The following is a 25370-nucleotide window of genomic DNA, read 5'->3' on the forward strand; positions in this document are numbered from 1 at the left end:
ATAATTCGATTGTGAGAGCTGTGAACTAATCAGTGGATTAATCCATTTAATGGATTCATAATTTGAAAGGGTTACTGTACTGAGTGATAACTGTAGACAGGTGGGGGCGTGGTTGAAGGAAATAGTCTTTGGGGGTGTGTCCTTGGGGATTGTATCTTGTCCCCTAACTCCTGTCACTCTCTGCTTCCTGGCTACCATGAGCTAAGTAGTTTTCCTCCACCATGCTCTTCCGTCATGATGTTCTACCTCACCTCAGGCCCAGACCAATGGAGCCAGCCAACCATGGACTGAATCTTTGAAACGTGAGCCAAAAATAAACTTTTCATCATCTAAGTTGTTCTTGTCAGGTATTTGGGTCACAGCAGTGAAAAGCTGACTAACACAGATGACCTTCAGGTAGTGGTAAAAGGGTTTCTTAGCCTGACCATTTATTCCCTTCAACTAGAAGTCACTATGTCCCTTCTATGCTTCTAGCCCTCCAGAGATGGGTACATGTGTATGCTCTCAAGCAATGCAAATTCTAATGATCCAATCTGAGTTGTTTCTTAAGGGTCATGATGAGAGAAGTATGGGACAATATAGAAGCTCAGAACCAGAGAGAGTGTGGTTCAGGGATAAGGTTACCTGGAAAGGATAATAGCTAACATCTATTGAACTGCCAGGCACAGTTCTTCATGCCTTATATAGATTAACTCATTTATTTCTTCCAGCACCTGCAAGGCAGGTACTGTTATTATTCTCATTTTATGGAAGAAGGAACCCTAAGGCACAAAGTGGTTAGATGTGAGTTATTTAAAGGCAAAGAGGAATTAGCTAGGTTAGAGGTGGAGGAAAGTGTTTCAAGCAATCACAGCAGGATATGTGGAAAGGCAAGGAAAATATATAGGACCTGAGGAATAATGGTGGTGGTGGGGGGGGGTCGCAGGTTTGTTTGACTTGGCACCTAGATTGGCAGGACCTTTGCGGGAGATGTAGATGGAAGGTCTTGAGATGTTAGGAGACAGGGAGTGATGGAGTCAGATTTTCCTCCCCTGAACTGCCTTGTGTGGTCTGATTAGATCAGAGAAAACCAAACAGGACGTGGTTGGGGTAGGTCTTGATCAACAATGAAGTTACAGCATAGGAGTGAGTGAAAACAGAGGCTGACGGACTTATGGACAGAGGCTGATGGACAGTCGGAACTGGGGACCTATTGGAGGTGAGGGGCTAGTGTGAGGCAGGAGTTGGGGCCAAGCAGGTTTCTCCTGGGTGACTGGGTAAATGATGGTGTTTCCCTGAGGCTGGGAGCCAGGGGAGGAGCCAGCCTGGTGCAGACAGACGGTGCATGGGGTTTCTTCTTTGATGTGCCTTGAGTCTGGGTCTCCAGGGAACAGGAGAAAACACGCCCACCAAACCCCACAGAAAGACAGTGAGATGTGGGTGGAGACCTGAAGGCAGGAACCACAGCCAAACAGCAAGCACCTCTCTTCCTGCCTCTTATCTGCCATCTGAATTTTCAGTATCTTCCTGAAAACTATGGAGAAGATGACCTTGGTGTTCTTATAAGCATAAGGTGGTAAATAGAAATTAATGGGGTCCTCCTCTCAGTGTTTATTGTCTTAATGTTAAATGTCATCGACATTTTCTATCTCTATTTTACAAAAATAATTTTAAATATGTAGTCACGAGACTTTTCCTATGTTTATCACATAAACATAGGAAATGTGGCCCCCATTTCACCCTCTCTTCTCTGTAAGTGCTTAATTTCTCCAAACTCATATTCTCCTTCTCCAAGGGGTATGAGAAGTTTGGGAAAACCCTTTCCCTTTGAGGGAAGGAAGGCAGTGCCTTAATTATGAACATCCTACTTCAAAGGAAAGGAAAAGAAGAGACACAGGGTAAGTCTTGTTCTCTTGGGCCCATTTCAAGTCAGTAGTGGAGCTGGTATTTCAGACCGGGCAGTTCCAGAAGGCCCCCCATTTCCACCTGCCCTCACCACCTCCCTGAGAAGGAGCCTGGATAGATGGAGGACACAGACTTGGAAGAGACGCTGCCAATCCTCTTCTTGTTTCCAAACAGATACTTCTATTTCTTGAAAAATAATGAGTACTAATGGGGTTGGGTCCCCAAAACAAGAGCAGCCGGTCTGTGAAGCACCACCTTAGAGTCAAGGAAGTGATTTGAGTCAAAGAGATACAGTGTTGTCTGCAAAGCCCTAGAGACCCTCTCACTTTGGCTCATTCCTTCTGAGCCAAAGGATTAATGAGAAGACAAACTTTAGGTTGGAAATACCCTGTTCTGCCTAAATCAGTGACAAGTTCTCACGTAGAGGATCCCAGGGGAGCATCCCAGGAGCCTCAGCCCTTCCCATTGGCCGTAATTCCTCGGAGCACCCATCCAAGCTCTCAGTTTTATTATTCCTTCACTGAACAGTTCTTCAGCACCTATGCGAAGGGTTCTCATCACCAGAGAGTGCCATCTTTCCTTCTCCTTCATTGAACCTAGATTTTTTTTTTCCTACCCCTTTCTTCCTATTCCAGATAGAAATCCCCATTTGTCCAGAACAATCCAATGATGGCAGTCAACTAGCTGAGGCTGCGTGGGGACCAATATAATCAACCCATCTAGATTATAAGGAAGGTCCCATGGATGTTGCTGGGGAGAGAGCTTCCTCTCTCTTCCCTTCTAGGTGAGCACTATGAAGCAATACAGCGGGAGCACTGAGGGTCATGCTGTGACCATAGGGGAACCAACGTTAGGGTGCAGCTGACAGAGAAAAAGGTCAGAATCCAAACCCCCGATGACATCCTGGAGCCACTGATCCTACTTTGCGGTAGATCTGGACTTTTTTCTGACTTTTTGAAATCGTGCCTTCCCTCATTGTGTGAGCCAGTTTGAATCTGAGCTGGGATTTTCTATTACTGTGCTCACAGCACAAAGCATCCTGACTACATCAATGACTCCTTTGTTCCAGGCACAGTGCCAGGCCCTGGGAACGCAGTCAATGAGACACAGTCTTTGCTCACCGTGGTGTGAGGGAGGCACGCAAGTGCGCAGAACATTTCAGTTCTGAGTAATCGGTGCAAGGATCTCAGTCAGCCCGAAGGCTACAGAAACACCTGGGAGGCAGGTTCATTCAGACCTGGGGAGAGGAACACTTCCTAGAGGAGGTGGTATTTAGGCTGAGATATGAAGTGTAAGGAGATCTGTTGGAGGAGAGATATGTGCTTTGAGCCTGAGAAACAGGCTCAGATATAAATTTTAGAAAGATCCCTCTTGCAGACTGTGGAGTAGAGAATGTTCTATCCTCAAAGGTGCATGCATATTGGTTCCCAGAAGACATAGGGCTAGACACTCAGTATGTGCTTGGTTAATAATCTTAGGGAGAAAAGTCCTTTTTCTAGTCACATACATGTTCTGATGATTGAATAAAATAATATTTGTAAAGCATTTAGTTTTTCCCATAGTCTCTGCTCAGTTGATAATTTTTTTTTTTTTTTACAGTACTGGGGATTGAACCCTGAGGCATTCTGCCACTGAGTTACACATCCAGCCCTTTTTGTATTTTTATTTTGATAAAGAGTCTCTCTAAGTTGTCTAGGCTGGCTTTGAACTTGTGATCCTCCTGCCTCAGCTTCCCAAATAGCTAAGATTATGGGTATACACCCTGACACCCAGCACATGCTCCATTGATATTAACACCTATCATCATTATTGTTGCAGTTCTTTTTTCTTTTGGGTACCAGGAATTGAACCCAGGGGTATTAAACCACTGAGCCACATCCCCAGTCCTTTTTATTTTTTTATTTTGAGATGAGGTCTCATTAAGTGGCTCAGGGCCTCACTGAGTTGCTGCAGCTGGCTTTGAACTTGCAATCCTCCTGCCTGAGCCTCCTGAGTTGCTGGGATTACAGGCATATGTCACTGTGTCCAGGTATTGCAGTTGTTTTTAATTATCAAATGACTTGGAACTTTTGTTTCCAAGGGCTCTCTAAGTCTGATATGGAGACCAATTCAGATCTAGCCTCTTTACCAGGTTTATAAGCAAGAATCCTGCAACGTTTATTTAGACCAGGATACTGACTTTATTTCTGTCTCTAGTCAGAATGAATAACTGATTTAGGATGATTAATAAAAACAAGACATCTTCCCACTGCTGCTTTGGCCAAACTACGGCCATCCGTCCCCTGGGTTTGGGGGAAGTTTCTTTCCTGGTAGTGGTGAGCGGTAGACATGAGATGCAGGGTAACTGGCTAGAACTTTGAAAGAACGAGAAATTTCTGCACCTGCAAGAAAGCATTCTGTAGAACAATACTTTTGTTTTTAAAAGACTTGAAGAGAATTGCATTAAGAAAAAAATATCAATGTTTGAGGGTTCTACCTGCAAAATGAAACCATGAGGTTCCCGTGGGCCACGACTCATTTCAGAAATCAGTGTTGATGTTCTTCTCCCTCATTTTTTGATGAGTCAACCTGCAAACACTCACCGAGCATCCTTAGAAGAGGCCAGGTGTGCTCACAGTGTAGGAATATAACAAAGGGCCAACAAGGAACATTTGTTTCAGACTCTGTGGCCCTCCTCTGGCCTGGATACTACCTTTTCCCATGGCACTTTCATAGTAGATACTATTGGTCTCCTTTTATAGATGAAAAAGCCAGGCACAGAAAGGCTGAGTAACCCATCCAAGGTCTCAAAGCCAGTAAGAAGATCTGCCTGACCCTAGAGCCCGCACTAGAAGCTCTATCGATCTTGACCTTCTATCATCCACTTTTCATTGAAGAAATCTAGGCCATTACATTTTTGCAAGGCTCAACAAGTGAAAAAAAATCTGTAAATGTGGTAGGTTATGTATTAAGCTAGTGGCCACATATCAAGTGCCTTCCATTGACCATGCATCTCTGCTGCCCTAATCTATTTTTATCTTAAGCCTCCTTAAGGGTGAAGACCTGTTGTCCCTTCTCTACAGATGGGGAAGCAACGGTTTCGAGTCAGTGAAGAATCAGGCACAATAATAATGAGCAGAAGGCTGATCAAATGAATCAACTGAGCATAGACTATGGGGGAATTCCTATGTTAAATGCCTTCTAATTTAATCCCTATAACATAAAATTGTGCTCAGTATCTGTTGGAGATTGGTGCCAGGACTCCCTGTGGATGCCCAAATCCATGGGTGCGCAAGTCTCTTATGTAAAATGGCATAGTGGTTGATACGACCTATGCACAACCTCCTGAATGCTCTCAATCATCTCTAGACTATTTAAAATACCTCATACAAGGTAAACGCTATGTAAATCCCCATTGTACTATATTACTACGGGAACAATGACAAGGAAAAAATACCTACACGTTCAATGAGATGCAATTTTCTTTTTTTCCAAACATTTCTCATCCTTGGTTGCTTGACTCTGGCTGTAGAACCCATGGACACAGGTGGCCGACTATACATGACTAGTCTTAGGCCAGTAACTCCTATGCCAATAACACAGATGGAGAAACTGAGGGGTGAGGGGACCAAGCTAATTGCCCGGCTTCCACATGTAAGTGGAGCGGTCAGGATTTAACTAAGGCTACCTGGTCCAGGCGCCTTGCTCTTTCCCAGGGTCAGATTGGGTTCTCTACAGTCTGTGGGCATAACATGGGGTAGAAACTGAGTCAGGTCATCTGATTCCTGGAGCCCTTCCTCCTGGTCAAAGGCCTTCAACACCCTGGCATCCGCGTTGGCCTCAGAAAGTGCAGCAGGGTAGAAACCCTTTCCTGGCCCACATCTGTAAAGGCGGTGGACGATGACAGACCCAGGCCCCCCCAGTCCTGGGGAGGGTTTTCTCTTTTCTGCTCTTGGCCCTTTGATGAGCCCTGTCTTCCTCTGGCCTTAGTGACTCTTCCCTAAACAGTACCTCTCCTTCCAAAATGCCCAGCTGCCTCTAGGCAGATTCCTTGTCAGGAGAGTGCAGACAGAGGCAGGACTTCCCTCCTCCAAGGGAGGTAGAGCCCTGGGAGTGGGGATGGGCCCAGGCCTGGAGCTGAAGTCTCCCAAGCAGCTTTCTGGAACAGGCTCTTTCAGCTTCAGGGAAAAGGTCAGAATTTCAATCTCATGTTTTCACACATCTTAAATGGATTTTGGAGGCGCTGCGGCTGCCGGCTCCTCTCTTTAAACAATGTGGTTAATCTGCTGTAGCTGCATTCCTCCTGCATTGTGATGTGGTTTTTGGAAGTCATGCATGCAGTTAGCTAAATCAAACTAAGCTGTTTCATTAATGGGAGCAAGCTCAAGAGAGAAATTGCGAATAGGAACAAGGCAAGTTTGCTTTGCAGCCCTAATGCAGAAAGCCAGATAATTAAGTAGGCGGGGAAAGGAAGTGTCCCTTCAGACTCCTAGAGGGACTCTCTGTCTCTCTTTTATTAGGTGGTGGTGGTGGTGGTGTTTGTGGAGGGGTGTTGGGAAGGAAGTCCTAACAAAAGGTCTAAGCCCCAGCCCCTCTGAGTGAGCTTGTTCTGTTGTATGGAGAACAGAGTGGTAGCCAACTTTTTTCGGTTCTCTTTGACTGGTAACCTCTCTACTACTGGTCCCCCACCTCCCACCTGGGATCCCACCTCTAAGAGGTGGGATCATCAGGTCCTGTACCTCCCACCTCCAGTGTGCAGGGACAATGTTTCCTTTCCTGTTAACACTCCCTCATACCCCCACCCCATCTCCAGAGCCTTGGCCCTGTGGTACCCTGGGACACATCATGTGTTCTCCAGTCAGGAGAACGCAGCTTCTTCCCTCCTGGGTAATCAACATGTCCAAGTCATTTCTATTAAAAAAAAAAAAAAAAAAAGTCCTCGGCCCTGTCTCTCCCAAGTTCCTGGTCCATTCTTGCCTCATTTCTCTCACAAGTGAGAATGTTGACACTGTCCACCCTACATGTCCACCCTACATGTCCACACCCATCCCAGACGATCCTGGTTTCTGCCCCACTCACTCCAGGGCAGCCACGCTGCTGTCTGATTTTTAGACCCAGGAGATCTCTCCATCCCTTTGCTTTCCACCTCTGAGCAAGAGAGGAGGAGAAGGGTCAAGGTGACCTTTGGAGGAGTGCTGGTGTTCGGTTCTCTGTGCGTTTTCTCAGAGAGCCTAGAATCGTAGACAAAGACATTTTTCATCTACCAAGCTGCATATTTTTACTTAGATATTTAAAAAAGCAATATCAAGCTCCGAAAGAAAATGTAACATCGATGCCAAATCAGATGAGAACTAACACTTGGTATCAACAGGAATATATTTGAATTTAAAAAGGCTAGCTGCATCTGACAGCAATGTGTCTCAGCTCCTGAAAGCCTGAGCTGGGTGCGGGGTAGCGGGTGGGGGAGAGGAGAACATTTCATCATCCATCCATCCATCTCTTCCACAGACGTTTACTGAGTCCTGATTCAGGGCCAGGTGCTAGGGAGACGAAAACGAGGAAGACAAAGGGAAGCACATGGGGTGGCAGTTCCGAGGATGCAGGTTGGCTCCATCTTGCAGGGCTCCATCTCGCCTGAGTATGACTCCTGGCATTGACCTAACCTTTCACCAAGCCTTCTCATCTGTCAAATGGGTCTACGGCCATACCACCCTGAACGCGCCCGATCTCGTCTCATCTGTCAAATGGGACTAACAGTAGTGGTGACTTCAGATGTTAATTAGGGTTATAGTGGGTTGAAGTGTGATTCCCCTACCCCAGAGATAGGTCCACCTGGAATCTGTGAATATGAACTTATTCCGAAAGACTCTTTGCAAACGTGATTAAGGATCATGAGATGAGATCATCATGGATTAGGGCGGTTCCTAAATCCAATAACTGGTATCTTTAGAGAAGAAGAGAAGGGGAAAAGGAAGATAGAGAAGGTGATGGTTTCAAGTCAAAGGGAGAAATTGGAGTGATGAATCCTTATACCAAGGGTGCTAGGCAGTTTTCGTTACTGTGACTAAAATACCTGACAAGAACAACTTAGAGCAGAAGAAGTTTATTTTGGCTCATGGTTCCAGAAGTTCAGTTTATGGTCAGCTGGCTCCATTGCTCTGAGTCTAAGAAGAGGAAGAACATCGTGCGGAAGGACCATAGCAGAGTGTAGGTGCTCAGTTCATGCATGACCAGGAAGCAGAAAGAGGGAGAAAGGGAAGCGACTGACATTTTCAGGAGATAATAAACTTGACACTTGGAGGCACCTCGTGGCCCCTGTGATGGAGCACTGTTCCCTACGCCACCCTGGGCATACGATTGGGGGACCTTCTCACTAACACTTTCTCTCTCATTTCCTATCTCTTCTGCACTTGAGGCTGATAGAGGAGAGCGGGAGGTAAGAAAGAACACTGCAGCTCCTTTTATTTTCGGCCTGTAAGTGGGCCTTATCATATAGCTCCTCTGACATAATGTGACAGCCGGGGTTGAAGTCCTTCCAAAGGCAGCAAGAAATTACCAGCTTGAGCTCAGCCAATACAGAGCAGAATCTTCTTCTTACCTTTGTGGGATCTTTTCACTTAGGAGGCTCTCTCAGTGAGCATGTCCTTACTCTGGCTGGAGAGAGCTTTGCACCAGTTACAAACTGCTTTACATTGCAAATAACAGGAAAACCCAAACAGCAGAGGCTTAAGCAAATACCTTTCCCTCTCCCATCCCCAGCTCAGGACAAGAAGTTCAGGGCTGGTGAATCCAGGCTCCCAGAGCACACCCACAATGCACTAGAGACCTGGCTTCCTTCAATTTGCTGATCCACCTAATGGTATGTGTGAAAGCCTCTCAATTCCCCATTCTTCTTGATCTGTAGTTGCAAGATGGCTGCTCAATATTCCAGAAGAAATTCCAGGAAGAAAAAAAAAAAAAGAGAGAGATGGGTGGTGAAGGGGAGAAGAAAGAAACATGAAGGAAGAGCTGGAACCTATAACTGGAAAGAAAAAAATCTCAGAGAATTTCAATAGACTTCCACTTGTATTTCATTGGCCAGAACTGTGACTCATGGTACTCCTAGCTGCAAGGGAAGTTTAGAAATGTGTTTTGAAAAACTGGGTACATTACCATTCCAATTAAAATTAGGCTTCCACTGGGTTCATAAGAAAAATGGAAATGATCAATATTGGGCAGGGCAACCAACAACCTCACAAATACATTCTTTGTTAATCTGAAATCTGATGGGTGTAGACCCCTTGCTTAAAATCCCTCATTGAGTTTACAATACTTAGAGGCTTCTTCATGCCTTTATACTGAAACTATTTGGCTTAGCATTCAAGACCCTCATGAACTCCCTGATGAACCTTCTTTGGTATTCCTTAATCAGGTCACCCAATACCACCTGCCACACCTAAGATACCAGATTGACATGTTTCATCTCTAATGTCCCTTTCTCTGTCTGAAATGTCCCCTTCCCCTCCCTTTTTCTTGTTGGCAGAGGCTCCACACCAGTCACTAAGACCTTGTTCAGTGGACCTGCTTCTCCACTGCACGTGTCGCCAATCCCTGAGGCAGCCAGTCCCCTCCCTCCTCCATATTTCTAAATCACTTTATTGTTTTGTAAATCGCTCCTGTAAACTCCAAGTGGAGTCCACATTGACAATTTATCTTTGGTGCTTGCCATCAGTTTGGGCATGATAGCTCAAGGTCAGGTCCTGGGCCAGATTAAACTGGATAAGACATCTTCCCCTCTGATTAAGCAGACTCTTTTTAAAGACTCTATATTGTTTTAAGGACAGCTGAATCTCCAAGTCTGGCTTCTCAGATATGAATAACTTGACTGTGCTGAAATATGTATAAATTTAAAAAATAGCAACAAAAGTAAGATGCAAGGTTGAATATTGTGATATTTTCACAAATAAGGAAACGAAGGTACAAAGGGCTTTAAATAACTTGCCTGGAATCACATACTAAGTGGGTCAGTGGGGGAAATCTGAGTTTAGGTTATCTGACTTTAGACGCCTCAGTCATGACCATGTTATACATTCTCCTTTCCCTTCGTAAGTCCAACATCATGATTAAGTTATTCCATTCGTGGCGGGTGTTGTACAAATTGATAATGCCTTTTTGAAAGTTAATTGCACCTCTGAGGATTCATTTTAGTGAAATGATCTACATACAGTCAGGGTAGGTTGAGAAATACACAGGCAAGATTGGACTGAATGATTATTTATAATATTGCAAAAAATTTAAGAACCTGAATGTTCAATAACATTCTGGAGTTATAAATTATACTCATGTATTTCTATCCAATGTGTTATGGAGCTCTGTGTAGTTTTTAGTTGTGAAGACTCTATAGCAACATGGAAAATATTTATAATAAGAAGTGAAAAAGAGCATGTTATGAAATTGTTCACCATGATTAGAGGCATTGTAAAAGGTGTCCAGGAATGAAAGGGGTAGAAAACATCCCTGGATTAGAATGTGGGAGGTAGTAGAGGTACTTTGATGTTTCCTCTAAAACTGTCACATTAATAATTTTAAACATACATTAAAAAAAATAAATTCTTAAGGTCAATGCTTGGCCGACCCTTAAAACTCCATCATTTGGTTCATCTGTGCAGAGGAAAAGAGAGGTATTATGCTAAGCTTATTCCTCTGAGAGCTGTGACATAATAGTGTGACATAATAGTGAATAAGGAGAGCCACAAGGGAAGAACTTATCCTACAGGAATTTTGGCTGAGCTTAGAACTAAAGATGGTGTGTGAGTGGCCGATTTCATACATGCCTCCCTGAATTTAGTGTTCCCCTAGGTGGACAGAAAACCCACACTCACCATCAACAGCTTGCTTCCCCCAGGGTTGTCATTGTCAACACAGAATTGCAGTCAAAGTGTCACAAGAAGGACCAAAGCATCCAGCAAGACCCAGCACCTTGTGGTGGTCACTTCTCTCCATCTCCATCCTCATCCTATTTGTCAAGACGCACGCACGGATGTCTGCCCTGCTTGTTGTTACACAGGAGCTATCACCAAAGACTTGCTAAAAGGTATTGACAAAGTGCATAAGACCAGCATCTTGTGGTTTCCCAAGTATAAGTTCCTTGCATAGCATCTGGATGGCCATCTTAAGTGACAGCTGCCATTTTAAGGAAAAAGTTTCCCTTTTCTGCCCAAGAGCCTTTCTGAGAAAGGCTCACCACTCTCTCTTATCAATACCACCCTTAACCACCTGCATTAGGACCCACCCAGCTGTGATTCCTAAACTTCCCCCATAAAAGTCTCAGAACCAAAGCCTGTTTTGCCTCTCTCCTATAGAGATGGCCTTTGTCAGCTCTGACAAACTCTGGTGAGGTGTGCTGCTTCCTAGTTGAGGCATTTGAGTGATGGGCAGAACACCCCCAAGATCTCAGCAACTGACTCACCTTCTCTGCTTTATGGAAACAGGAGGGACTTCAACTAGCATTCCTAGAACAGGCTCTCTCTTGAGCATTTGATAATAAGTTGTAATAATTGATTGATCCTTTTTTTTTCCCTTGCCTTGCCTGATATAGGCAAGCTCAGCCACATCTGTGGCTTACGTGGGCCTCACAGAATGCATTTTTTCCATTTGCACCCATCATCTTTGCCACTGAATCATTTTTCCCTTTGGGCCCTGACTTATCAAATTTTTGGGGTCACCTTTATAGACTTGTCTTTTAGCTCTCCCCCAGTGAAAGAGACACAAAGAATGAGGAAGGGAGAGAACCAAGTTTTTAGAATGAACTCTGAACAAATTGCCAGCCATTCTTAGGATGCTGGTGGAGGCAGAGTGTTGGGTGGCTCTGAGTGCAACAGCTGACACTGTTGATTTTTAATGTGTTCTTCTAGGTTTCATAACTGCTGATTTTTTTCTTTGCTTTACAACACGGTAGCTCAAAAAATAAGTGAATGGTAATAATTTGGTGCAGGATGCACAGTCAGATAGTGACTGAAACTTTCCTGTTAAGGGTGACAACACTGTGACATGAATCCTCCAAGTGGCTGTGACTTGCAGTTACTTGAAAATGACTATGCTTATAAACTCGCCTCAGCACTGGCTGTTCCTTGGAAGCTTCATACATCACTCTGATTCACAATTTTGATGGAAAACATTCCCTCCATAATATTCTCCCATTCTGTGAGGATACCTGATGTGGAAATGCTAGCATTTTAGAATTCTAGCCCACACCTCACCTTAATTTTACCTCTGCTGTTCACACTTGTGTAGATTCAGCAGGTTAAAACACCTCTCGTGCACAAGCTTTGAAAGGCAATGCTGTATCATTTCTACACTTGCTATCTGAAGGAAGGAATTCATATCCACAAATGATTTACAACAGATGACATAAACACATGTGAAAAAAATTCTTTATTAATTTCTCACATTTCATTACAAAATGTATGTTGCAAACAACTTGAATAACCTACTTGTGGTTTTTTTTGTTTGTTTTTTGTTTTTGTTTTTAAACCCTTGGCTTCAAGGACTCAGAATCTCCCTCATCTTTTACCAAGTATTGGGAAACACTGATTATTGTAGTCAATAGGTTATCATTCTGCTATTTATTTTCTTCTCTCAAGCTCTGAAAAAAAATGTCCTCTGTATAAATTAAACAACAACAACAAAAAAAATGTTGTAAATTCTATGTCATTACAGTCAACAGAATTATAATAATGCATCCAAAATGTGCGGTCACAAAATATCAGGTATATGTTTGAAAAAGAAAAAAAAAATGACATTCTAGCCTTGTTAAAAGGATAATGGTCCCATATTTTTATTAACAGGTTAGCAAAACAAAATCCAATGGATTACAATATTTACATGTTATTTGAAAAATAAAGTAGTGATAAAAGCATGTCACAATTATTTTCTTTTTTTCCTTTTTTTTTTTTGTTTTTTTGTTTTTGTTTGTTTTTTGGTAATCATTACAAACACCCAATCCAGGTATGGAACTGTTTAATACATTTGAAATGAGGCCAATTAAAAACAAATATAGACACAAAATGAATCTTTGTCTAGAGAGTCCACACTTTCCCCATTTTCTGGTTTCCACATGATGGCCCCCCATCCCTAAAAAAAAAAAAAAATTAAAGTCCTACAAATAAAAATTTTTTAACAGCAAGAAAATAAAAGAAGAACATGCTTTTCAAGTAAGCACTTATTCCACAAATGCAACATCTTTCCATGGATTTCATTTGAAGCTGTGTGGGACACTGTCGTCAGCAATCCCCCTTCCCTTTCTTCCCTCCCCCCTCCCCCAACCCTTCCAAGTTTAAAAAAAAACAAAAACAAAAACATGAAAACCAAGACTCACGCACACACGTGTGTACACGCACATACACACACGCACGCCCGCACGCATCCATGCACAACCAAGCTAACACACACATGGGCTTCTACAAACCTAGGCTTCAAGAAAAATTCTTCTCTACTTTTTGGAACGAAACCCTTTGTTCACAATCAGAACATATTATAAATGTAGACTTAGATTTAGTCTAAGCTGCTCCCTCCAGAAGACGCTAATATGGGGAAACAGCAGCTGGCAGCTAGATTAAAAAAAAAAAAAAAAAAAAGTAGTTCTCCAGGCTCCTTGTAGGATATATGTCATTTCTTGTCCACTCTCGCCAAAGGGATGGGATTCCAGCACATCCCCTCGTCCCCCCCCAAATAAATGAGAACCCCCCAAAACGCAAGGCAAACAAAAACACAGATTTTTAAAAAATCACACACAAAAGCCAGCCCATCCTAACAGAAATTATTGGTGTGAGACGGATAATGTGTTAATTTGACAAGCAACAGAAGGGTGAAGAGGACCTCTTCTCTGGCCCACGAGCTGCATAGCTGTGCCGAAAGTTTGGTTCTTTAGTTAAATAAAAAAAAAAAAAAAAATGAACAAAAAAAAAAGAAAAAAGAAAAAAAAGTTAACTTCTTTGTTATTTTCATGTTTAAAATAAAAACATTCCTATTCACAAAAAACTAAATCTCCCTTGCCCCCCAAATTAAAACAACAATAACAACACACACACACAAAAAGAAACAATTTATATGAAAAAAACTGAATTGTGCTGTGTTTGTAACACTCAACTTGATAGGAAATAAACGTGGCAAACGAAACGGCTCGAGCACTTTAAAATCAGCTCACATGGAACTACCAAATGCTAAATTATAGTCGAACACTAATAAACAGCTTACCTGGAATAAAGGATGACAATTCACAAACAGTTATCTAATAATTAAAGTCTGTTTCTTTTTTTTTGTTTTGTTTTTTACTAAAATAATTAAAAAAATCACAGTATTTTAAGAAATAAAACCCACGTGGGGATTTTAAGCACAATTTGTGTTCCTTTCTTTAAAACTCTTTTTTTTTTCTCCATTCACCATCTTGCCCAGCAGTTCTCTCTACATTTAACCACAAGGACGACAGGTAGTACTGACAAATGCAGAGAATTCCCTTGGTTAAGTTTGAGGTACTAGGAAACAGGTGACTGTTTTATGCAAAGCAGTTTTTTTTTTTTTTGTTTTCTGTTTTTGTTTTTTGTTGTTTTATTTTATTATTATTATTATTATTTTTTTTTCCCAAAGCGGCTGCAGTTAGGTCTTGAAAAAGCTTAAGGTATTAAAACTAGAAAAACGCACCGAAAGTTGTGCGTCAAAAAGTTGTTCCCTATGAGAAGTCTTGTACTGTCTCCGGAGCTTGTTTGCACACACTGTCCAAGACCGCCATGGAGCGCACCGTGCCCACGAAGGTGCTTCCATATCCGCCATGAATAAAACTTCCATGGTGAAGATCCCGAAGAAAAAGATGGAGTGATGGAAAAGGAGCCACATATTCCAACCATTTAAATAACTTTAATTTACATACTCACTCACACAGGTACCAGTGCTTTGAAAATAGATTGTTCAGTCCTAAAAAGCAGCTTTGTTCTGTCTTCTCGTTTTTTCTGTCCCCCCCTTCTCAAGCCCACGCCGGCCCTCCCACTTTTTCATCACGGTTCAAGTAAGGTTTGATTAAGAATTTCACCAAACTCTTATTCGTTTTTGGCCTCTGCATTCTCTAGGAGAGATTTGTCGGCAGCTACTACACAGATGGCTACTGTTTCACTCTTTAGGGAAAAGTCTATTCCAACTGGCTCGTCGTCATCTTCCTTTTCCTCTATGGAGGGCATCTTGACACTGTCCTCCACTATCTCCTTTGGGAGGATGTCTTCTCTGCTCACTTGCTTGGTGTCATTCAATGCCCTGGGGCAGGGGGTGGGGGAAACAGGCATGGAAGAGACAGATGAGTATATAGGCTTTTCCTAATTAAATATAAAAAAAAAAAAAAACCCTCATGTCTCTATTTCCACCATCCTAAAAAGCCTTTGGGGTTTCCTTTGAATAGGGCTACAATATATAACTACAGTGCCAAAGAAGGGCCTTGCTATCTGTAATACTGAGGTCAATTACTTTTTTAAGATCTGAACTTACATTAATATCCACTACTGTACTGTGTTTCAATTACACCATATTTTGTTTCCAGATGAACATAATAATTTTAGGTTATCTCTTCTACAAAGTCAGGAGTGGTAAAAGAGCAAGAACTGTCGCATGCTCACATTTATCAGGTGAACCCAGAAACTTTGAGATCGACTATATTTATTAAGACAAAAAGGTACTAAAAGCTTTACTGAACAGGACCAGTAAACAAATAGCTGAAATAACCAAAAAGTAAAAACCTGAAGTTGGAACCTGCATACATCTTGGGAAGCTAGATAAATTCTCTGTTAAGTTGCCAAACTCAATGTTTTGGGGCTTTTTTTTCCTCAGGAAAGGACCAAATCTCAGCTTCTCTGTTTGGTGAACTAGAGGTACCTTGGAGAGGGGACAACTTTAGACTATGGATCTTAGAAATATCTGACAGGTGTGCTCTCAATGACCTGGGAGGAAGGCAGAAGCTGGCTTTGACCTCGAGGCAGGGCAAAGGCAAGTTCGAGGCACTCAGGGAATGGTCAGTCACAGAGGCAGGAACAAAAGCCAGATGTCTACACCCCAATTCACACTAAAGGGATGCTGGACGGAGCAAACACCATACTTGTGCCTGTGGGCTGGCATGGGGTGTGTCATTCATAATGATGGTTCTCCCTCCCCTGACTTGTGCCTGGATAGCCACTTAAAAAACCAACAGAGAAGGAGAAACCTGGTCCCTTCCTCACAACTGTCTCTCCTCCCATGACCTAGAAAGTTGACAAGGAGGGATCAACATTGTGCTGGGAGATCATGGGAGGGAGGGAGGGAGGGAGAAAGGAGAGAAGGAGGGAGGGAGGGAGGGAGGGAAGGAAGGAAGGAGAGAGGGAGGGAGGGAGGGAGGGAATGCACGAGCCCGGCCTCCCTCCTACCCTCTCACTTTGGACAATGCTGTTGTCGGGATGTCTCCACTTACATGCCGTGTCTCAGCACGTGTCTCTCCCACTCGGAGCCTTGTGAAAATGCCCGTCCACAGAATTCACATGGAAAACGCTTCTCAGTGTTAATCGGAGTCCCACAGTCACCAAATCTCATCAGCTCTGCAAAGAGAAAGCATTTGTGTTACCAGTGTCTTATGGGAGTCGGGGGACGTCAAGGTGGGTCTCCGTTCCCTGGGAACACCTCCCCCTGGCCTGGAAGGCCATTCAGGGAAAGCAATCCCCAGGCTCCTCACCCTGTCTTCAGGTTTCCCAGGGGGGCATTTCTTGAACAGCTTTCCGGAACTGCTACTGGCTCTGGGCCCCAAGCCTCCCCCATCTTTTCTCACACCCACCCCAGCAGCTTCTATCACAAAGAGTCCAGGGTTTTCTTGCCAGAAGTGTCCTCTCTGCCCATTCCAAAGGCACCTGAGCATTTTCTTCTCTTTAGCCTCGCCCTCCTATGTAGGCTCCGCATCAGGCCCCACAATGTGGCACCTATTCATTTTCCACCTGACACAGGTTTATCTTTGCTTACTAAAATGAATAGAGGTGACCCAAAGCACTCAACCCAGTCATGGCTATAGACCCCAGGGCTTTCCTCCCTTGTTCCACGTGAGGCCAAAGCCTCATGCCTGGTGGGCACCTGTCATGGAGAGCATCATGAACACCTCACAGGGTGGCTGGGAGCCCCGAATGAGATCGACGAGGAAAGAATCTGGTATGACCACGAATCCAGACAACCTGGGGGCAGAATGGGAAGGCATGTCCCCAGCCAGGCTTTCCAGGGTCCTGGGCAGAGCTGACTGCCATCTACTCCTCAGTGACATTCATGAGTGGGGGGCTCTACAGACCTTTTTGGAAAGGTCTGGACGGGTCTGTCGTAAACACCAAATACTAGTTGTTCTGTTTCTTTCACGGTGCTGCGCACATCTTAGGGGTCTGATAAATGTAACCAGCTGGCTGTTTCCAGGCCACACATCCTGGCACACTCAAAGACGACAGCTTATATGGCTTTCAGGCTCTTGTAAGTTCCAGGCCTGTACTTGTGTTTCATTGTAGCATACAAGGCCACATCTTCACAGGGGACTAATAAACAGCAGGACTAGATGGTTCTGAGCCACACGGCAAAGTGAGAGCTGTGTGTGGGGAAATGCTGATCATTTCTCTGTACCTGACCACTCTGGGCCCCCCCCCCCCCACACACACACGATGTCATAGGAAGCCGTCTCCTGGTAGAAATAACCCATCTCACAAAATCCTCAGGATGATGTTAACAGGATGGGAGCTCTGAGATGCCTTAATCTCCAGCACAAAGAGCTGTGTGAACGGGGCCGGTTTTCACAAAAGATGAAACATTTTCTCACAAATTAAGAAGATCACCACACAAGCCATTAAAAATAATTGCACAGACTATCTTCCTTGATTCTTTTCATTGGAAATGAGACAGCACCATCTGCTCTGCGCATTAATTCCTTAGCAGGGATTATCTTGGGCAAGAAATCAACAGAATGCCTTCCTGACTCCTCCCCGACTGCATAATGAGAGGGGGCGGGGCGGGAGGATCTGCCTCGGGTTCATTTTGATTTCTTCATGCCAGGTCTCCCCTCTTTCAAATTCCCTCCCCGCACCCTGGGCAGGCCCACTGTTCAGTCCTCTCTCCAGCTCTCAGTGTTTGGAAAGGAGGTTGGTAATGGGTAGCCAGGAGACAGTGAACTCCCTAAATTGAGGGTATCTGATGAAAGGCTAAATTGCCACCGAGGAAAATGCTCTCGTGCATTTGCTCCTTTACCCCCAGGAAACATGAAGCCACTCATCTGTTCTTTCCAAAGGCAAATGCTAAGTTTCATCCTCAAAGGAGGAGGCCACTCATTACCTGTCACACTTCAAATAGCTCTCCCTCAGCCTGAGAGCTACACTAACACCACCTCCCGCCCTCTGCTCCTGCAACCCAGAATGTCTGGCAAAGACACCCCGAGGCTATTGTCTGATGGGCAAGAATCTGCAGTGAAGGTGGGAAATTGATTCTAGGTCTATTCAAAGGTGACGGGACAAAGAAGGCTGTTCTTGCAGGGTGGGTGAGAGGCAAGGGAAGGTTTAGGCTTGTCATTCCCATTGACGTGGCTGGAAGTCACTTAGGAAAGTCTGCCCACCTCTGGAGGAATACTTGTTTCTCTACCCCAGGACTTTCCCCCGTCCAGTGGTTAAGGTTTGTGAATGTGGACACCACACTTTCCCAGGTAAGTCCATCTGTTGTCTGATGCTACGGAGTCGATTGAAAAAGGGGCAACCAAGCTGGACAAGCAGGGACAATGAGCCTGGTTGTCCCACAGGCATCCCAACTGTCATTTCTTCTAATTTCCATTTATTTATTTATGAGCCACAGGGAAAGGAAGGGCTAGAAGGGGTTTTGTCTCTGTAATGCTTATCACCTCTAAAATAATGTGCGCATGTGCACAGTTTTGGACACCAGGAGGAGTCCTAATATCCAGTGAGGAATAATTTATTTCCTGAAGAGGAGTGGCAGGGCCCCACAGCACCATGAAGTACAAGAAGCCTTTATACCCTCTGTCAGAAGCATCCTCTCCCAGAGTGTTCTCCTTGGAGTGCACAGATGTGAAGGCTTCATTGTGAAGAACAGATGGGTGAAAGGGTTTAAAAAAAGAAGAGGAGAAGAAAGGCCATGCTTCTCAGGTCACCACCATTTCCCTTGAGAGGATGGGTGAACCCAACCTCTACTAATAGAAGTGGTAAACCTCCCAAGAACCACCGGCCTAGATGGCGAGGATTGTTTTCTTTGTTCGTGTACTTTCCAGGTTGACCAGAGGCTTGGGGCTTTTCACGATCTGGCACACCTGGGCTGTCAGTCCCTGTCACCTGTCTTAGATGGAGGTTCAAAGGCCAAACTGAACCCCCTACTTTGCAAAACCATGGTCCTCTGGTTACCTGGAGGGTGGGTGGGAGCAGGGGAGAAACAGGAAAGGGGAGAAGGAAACAGGCTTCCTCAGGCTTGCAGACTGACCAAGCAAGAAAAACAGAGGCACTCTGCACAAGTCGACCTTGGACAAGGCCCTGTGGGCCACAAATTCACACATGTCAGGTCCACAGTCCCTTCAATAGAGAACACTTTACTGCCCAAGGGATTGGGCAAGCGATAGATATTATAAAAAGTCTTGCCTTTGGGGCCAAAGTCCCAATTCAACTATGTAATTTGTGTGTGTGTGCGCACACGCGTGCGTGTGTGCGTGTGTGTGTGTGTGTGTGAGAGAGAGAGACAGACACACTTTGGGCAAGTTCTTAAATTTTTGAGAACTTCATTGTCCTATTTGTAAAATAACAATATGCAATGTTATTATTTATTAGGTGATTACTATGTTCTAAGTACTGAGATAATAAGCTAAGGTCTTGGGTGTTATCCCATTTAATTTTTTTTCCAGTACTAAGACTTGAATCCAGGACTTTGTGCATGCCGCGCTAGTACTCTACCACTGAGCTACACCCAGCCCTTATTTAATCTTTACAACTACCTATAGAGCCACAAAAGACCCGAGATAGCCAAATCAGGGTTGAACAAACAGAGTATGACAGAGGCATCACACTCCCAGTTTTCCAAATCTACTGCAAAACTAAGATGATCAAAATGGCACGGTACTGGCATAAAATCAGACACATAGCCCAGCGTAACAGCATAGAGTCTAGACGTTTATAGCCTGATTTTCAAGAAAGTTGCCAAGAAAACAGAATGGGAAAAGAACAGTCCCTTTGTAAATGGAACAACTAGATATCCACCTACAGAAGAATGAAACTAGAACTTTATCTCACATGAGATTAGAAAATAATTCAAAATGGATAGGATGTAAACACAAGACCTGAAGCTATAGAACTTCCAGAAGAAAGTGTAGGGGAAGCAGTTCAAGGCACTGGACTGGGCAAGGATTTTTTTGGATATGACTTCCAAAGTACAGGCAAAAGCAAAAAAGATAAATGGGATTATATCAAACTAAAAGCTTCTGCCCAGCCAAAGAAACAAGAGTGAAAAGACAACCTCTATGGAAATGTTCAACATCACTAATCACCAGGGAAATGCAAACTGAAAACACAACGAGACATCACCCCACACCTGGGAGAATGGCCGGTATCAAAAAGAGGAAAGATAACAAATGCTGGAGAGGACGTAGAAAAAAAAAGGAACAGTCCCAGTGGGATTGCTGGGTCTGTAGCCAAAGAAAATGAGACAAGAATGTGCAAGAGGTATTCCAACATTCACGGCAGCATGTTCACAAAAGCCAAGATACAGACCAACCTACGTGTCCATCGGTGGATGAATAAAGACAATGTGATGCATATACCCACGTCAGTTTAACAAGGAAGGAAATCTTGTCATTTGAGACAACATGAGATGAACCTAGAGGATATTACATAAGGGAAAAAAGCCAGGCACAAAGACAAACATTGAATCAACTCGCTTCTACGTGGAATCTAAAAAGGTCAAACTCATAGGAGAAGAATGGTGGTTACCAAGGCGGGAAGGGATGGGGAAACGGGGAACCAGGAAGATGTTGGTCCCAACATACACAATTTCAGTGAGGAAAAATAAGTTTCAGAAAGCTAATGAGCAACATGATGACTACAATGAAACACAACATATTGTATTCTTGAAAATTGCTAAGAATGGACTTTAAATGTTATCATCACAAAACATAAGTATGTGAGGCAATGTGTAAGTTTTAGCTTGGTTTAGCCATTCCACAATATATATGTAGTTCAAAACAGCATGCTGTATGCCATAAATGTCTATAATTTTTATTTCACAATCGAAAAATAAATAAAAATTTAAATGAATAGTTAAAATACAATATCAAAGGCTAACACCTACAATTTTAAAGTTAAAAAGTGAAAAGGTTGAATACAATCCCTTACACTGAACCTGGCATGTAATGATGCTCAGTCACGGCAACTAACACTATTCTTCTCACACCTGGGATGAGATCTCTAATAATTATTTCTTATATCTATGTTATCCATAGGCTTTTGATTATAATAACTAAAGTAACACATTCCAACCCATATTCTTACATGTGTAGTCTGGGGATCTCTACAACAGTCTATGATGAACAACAGAGAAAAACAACACTCTAGACCACAAATTGTATCTACACCTAAATATACTTTGGAAACCTTTTTATTTTGGAATAATTAGAGCTTGGCAGGAAGTTGGAAAAAGAGGTTCAGTGTCCAATGGTATCTTCCCCAGTTCATTCTGTAAATGCCCGGTGGAATGAAAGATGTGGTCTCGCTCCCTCTTACAAAGTGGAAACAGCTCCAAGGGGGTTAAGAGATGGGCCCAGCAGGGGGATGCAAAAAGAGGGCCCAGGTATTTTTTTTTTTTTGCAAAATGAAATGATGAATTCCAAGTTCACTGGGTTTCTTGATAGCCTGACAGAGTCATTCATCATGCTGCCTGCCTGTCCTCATTCTGAAGATCCTAAGACACTACTTTTCCTTGTTAAAAACAAACCACAGACCACCGACCCCCCCCACCTATGTATGATTCGGGAGCCCGGGTCTGTTTTCCTTGGAGTTTCTAGAGCTGGTAATAGTTTACAGAGACACGGCCCCTGCTCTTGGAGGCAGTCTGTTCTGCTGCTTAACTAAGAGGGATCATTCCTTCTGTTACTCTCTCAGCAACCTCCTGCCTCCCTTCTGTCCTCACCATGGACGCGCCGGGTGCCATCTGGGACTGAGCGCAGGGCGAGACTAACCTGGGTCTTCAGCCTTGCTGTTCATCTCCTCTTCCTTGTCCTCATCATCGCTGCTGGAGCTCTCCATTTTTTCCTTCATCTGTTCCAGCTGATCCAAGTTAACCCGTCCAACCAGCTCAAAGTTACGGCTTACCTGGAAAAGGTCCAAACAGACGAGGGAACAATGAACCACAGATCGCACAGGGTTCTCCCTGGTGGAGACCTCGCCAACATCATTCTCCTGTGACGGTGCTTTTATCACCAGGACCCAACAACCCAGATGCCCCAAAGGTCCTTTTCTTTACTGTGATTCTGTCCTTGGCTTCCACCTTGCACTGTTTTCACTGCAACTGTCAACACCAGACCTTAGTTACCACACTTGTTTTCTTAAGAAACCTGAGTACAGAGAGCAGAAGGCGAGATGCACCATCGAGTACAGAGTAGAGAGTAAGCGGCATTCAATAAATAAACATTCTGAGTTGAATTCCAAGGTGTGACTTTCATTAACTACCTAAGGTTCAAACACTTCAGAGGTAAAGAAGCCGGGCAAACATTTAGCATTGAGAACCAGACCCTTCTTTGCCATGGTCCATCAACTGGGGGCTGTAGGCTGTTCCAGCTTTGGCCAGAAGACAAATGACTGAACTCTGAACACTTGAATTAGATGGAAGACCATTTTATGATTACTGGTTTAGCTGTTACACTTGAAGCTGACCCATAGCCTATTTATCAAGGCTGGGATTATCTGAGAAAAATGTTTTTTTTTTAATCTTTTTTTTTTTTTTTTAGTTGAAGGTGGACACGATAACTTTATTGATTTATATCTGGTGCTGGGGATCAAGCCCAGGACCTCACACATGATAGGTAAGTGCTCTACTGCTGAGCCACAACCCCAGCCCAACAACTAACTTATTAAAAGTCCTTTCAAAGGGTTAACTATGGTTCCTGTTCATATAAAATGTGGTTGGAATACTATGGGAAGCTAAGCCATCTTCAAAATATCATTCAAGGGAAACAGAAATCCATATAAGAAAAGTCTTGAATGATTTTTTTTTGTTTTGGTTCTTAGATCAATGGCGGTGCAAAATTCACCTTCTTCCTTAATCTACTTCTGGAACCTCTCCAGTGGTATGTGTGGGACTGTTAGGAATGAAAAGGTGGCACAGGACTCATACCAATGCCCAGCTCAGCTCCAGTCAATAACCAGTCACAGCTACTCCTCTGTGTAAGCGCCCCTTATTGGAGGCCAGGGGAGGGGGCATGACAAAGATCAACAAGACTTGGATCTGGCCTCCAGAGGCTCACAGTTCAGTTCAAGAGGGAAGGCAGACATCATTAATTAGATCACAAGGCAGATTTTCTCGGTTGCCACAGTAGAGACAGAGTGTAATGAGGGCACAGGAGAGGAAAAGAAAGAATTTACAAGACAATTCCAAAATATTCTCTGGGACCAGATTGGAACAAAGATTTGCTGAGCACCATCAATTCCATATGTCTGGCAGATGGGAACATCATCACTGACTTTGACAAATGAGAGAGAGAGAGAGAGAGAGGAAGAGAGAGAGAGGAAGAGGGAGGGGAAGAGGGAGGGAGGGAGAGAGGGAGAGAGGGAGAGAGAGAATTGAGACCAACAGACAGGGGAGACAGGTACATCAAAAAGGAGCAAGAAAACTCAGAGACAAAGCTTCTTTAAAACAGGAGAAACAATACACAGATCTACTATAAGAATGGAATTCATGAAATCAGTCGACTTTGAAAACAAGTCAAAAAGACCAGATGTCTTTATCAATCCATTAAAACACATAGAGAAGACAACTTCTTGTTTTCCTCTTTCATATATGTATATGTATGTATGTATGTATGTGTGTGTGTGTGTGTGTAAATATATATATTTTTAAAATAATAGACTAAGGTGAGAAGGAGGAGGAAGAGGTCAAGCTCAGAACCTTTACTTCACTTTCTTCTAAGTTCACAGAAACAGTCTCTGAGGTCTTTTGCATCTTGCTAACTAAAGATTTATCCACTATATCTCATCCATACGAACCTCTATGAATTTTTATTTTTCTCACATAAAAGCAAAAAGAAGTGGCATAAGGGACATGACTTATGAAGTCAGACAGACGTGAGTTCAAGCTCAGGGTTAGCCATTAACTACATTTTCAAAGTTAGCACTGTACCTGAAACACAATAGTCCCCCCCGCAAATGTAATTTCTTTCCCCTTTCTGGGAGAATGGGTCTTTTCCAATTTTGGCATTTGGAAATGCTTACAATAACCATTGTAAATGCATATTTATGAAGTCATGTTTGGCCACAAAGTCTACATTTTCACCAAATAGCATTTATGACAAATATTTCAATAAAAGTTTCCTAGCTTGTTAGTTTTTCAAGTAAAGTGGGCAAGGTTCCAATTCACCAAATTTTGAACTATGTTTGAAGAAAACTATTTTTAAGTGACTAGTAAGTACTTAGAAGACAGCCTTTTTTAGACCACTTTCTCACTTACTTCCCACCTTTAGTAACCAGGGACACTGTAAATCTGTACCTGGAGAGGAGGGGTGGGGAGTTGCCAGGAAACAAAAATGATGAAAGAAGAAAGTCAAGGAACAGCCTTTACCCATCTTCTTTAATTCAGCTGTTTGCATTCATTCATTCATCCATCCATCCATCCATCCATCCATCCAGGACTCCCCAAGGGCTGAGCAGGCCCTGGTCCTTACTGGAGCTCCCATTTCTCATGGAGCTCACAGTGACAGAAGGAGATCTGTCACCAAACCAAATGTTATTTTTCCCCCTCCTTCTTTTTTTTTTTTCTTAAAGAACCGTATTTGTCCATTTTCCCGTAGCCATCATCCCCTTTACTAGAAAACTGTTAACATTTTGGATTCTGCACAATTTTTAAAATAGTACATGACATTTCCATGGGAGGATGCTCATCCTGGGATAACCCAGGATTTATTTGTCCTGAAGATTTCTACAATTTTTGTGAGGCAAATTTAAAAAATTTAAAAGTAAAATATAAAATTTTTGCTATGTAATTAGAAGATTTAAAAAAAATCAAAACCCTTTATAGTGTTATTACTATATTTAAAATCCCTAAGCCATCCATCCAAATATTCATCTGAACACAAAAGGAAGACTCCCTTCTTGCTCTGCACTCGGAGCCCATCATGATTTTTACCTGGGTTTTTGCAACCCCAGCCCCCCTGGCTGGTTTACCAGCTTCCATTCTTGCCTCTTCTTGTAGCCGTTCTCTAGTGTGGTCAAAGCCATCTTGAAAAAAAATGTTTAAATCCCTTTATAAAT

At 43.2% G+C, this 25370-nt stretch overlaps 1 protein-coding gene across 2 annotated transcripts in view; it reads right to left on the reverse strand.

The window, feature by feature from the left end:
* Positions 1-12257: 12257 nt before the first annotated feature.
* The window catches only part of Znf462 (zinc finger protein 462), a 131017-nt gene continuing 117904 nt past the window's right edge, over positions 12258-25370 (reverse strand). For both annotated transcript variants that reach the window (XM_048783244.1, XM_015492220.2), the window contains 3 exons: positions 22088-22220; positions 16325-16448; positions 12258-15144 (listed from right to left, as the gene is read on the reverse strand). In XM_048783244.1, the coding sequence (XP_048639201.1) occupies positions 14934-15144; positions 16325-16448; positions 22088-22220 (468 nt within the window). In that variant the 3' untranslated portion in view covers positions 12258-14933. The remainder of the gene's footprint in view (positions 15145-16324; positions 16449-22087; positions 22221-25370) is intronic.

This window comes from Marmota marmota, unplaced genomic scaffold, assembly GCF_001458135.2.
Source record: "Marmota marmota marmota unplaced genomic scaffold, marMar, whole genome shotgun sequence".
Lineage (NCBI taxonomy): Eukaryota > Metazoa > Chordata > Mammalia > Rodentia > Sciuridae > Marmota > Marmota marmota.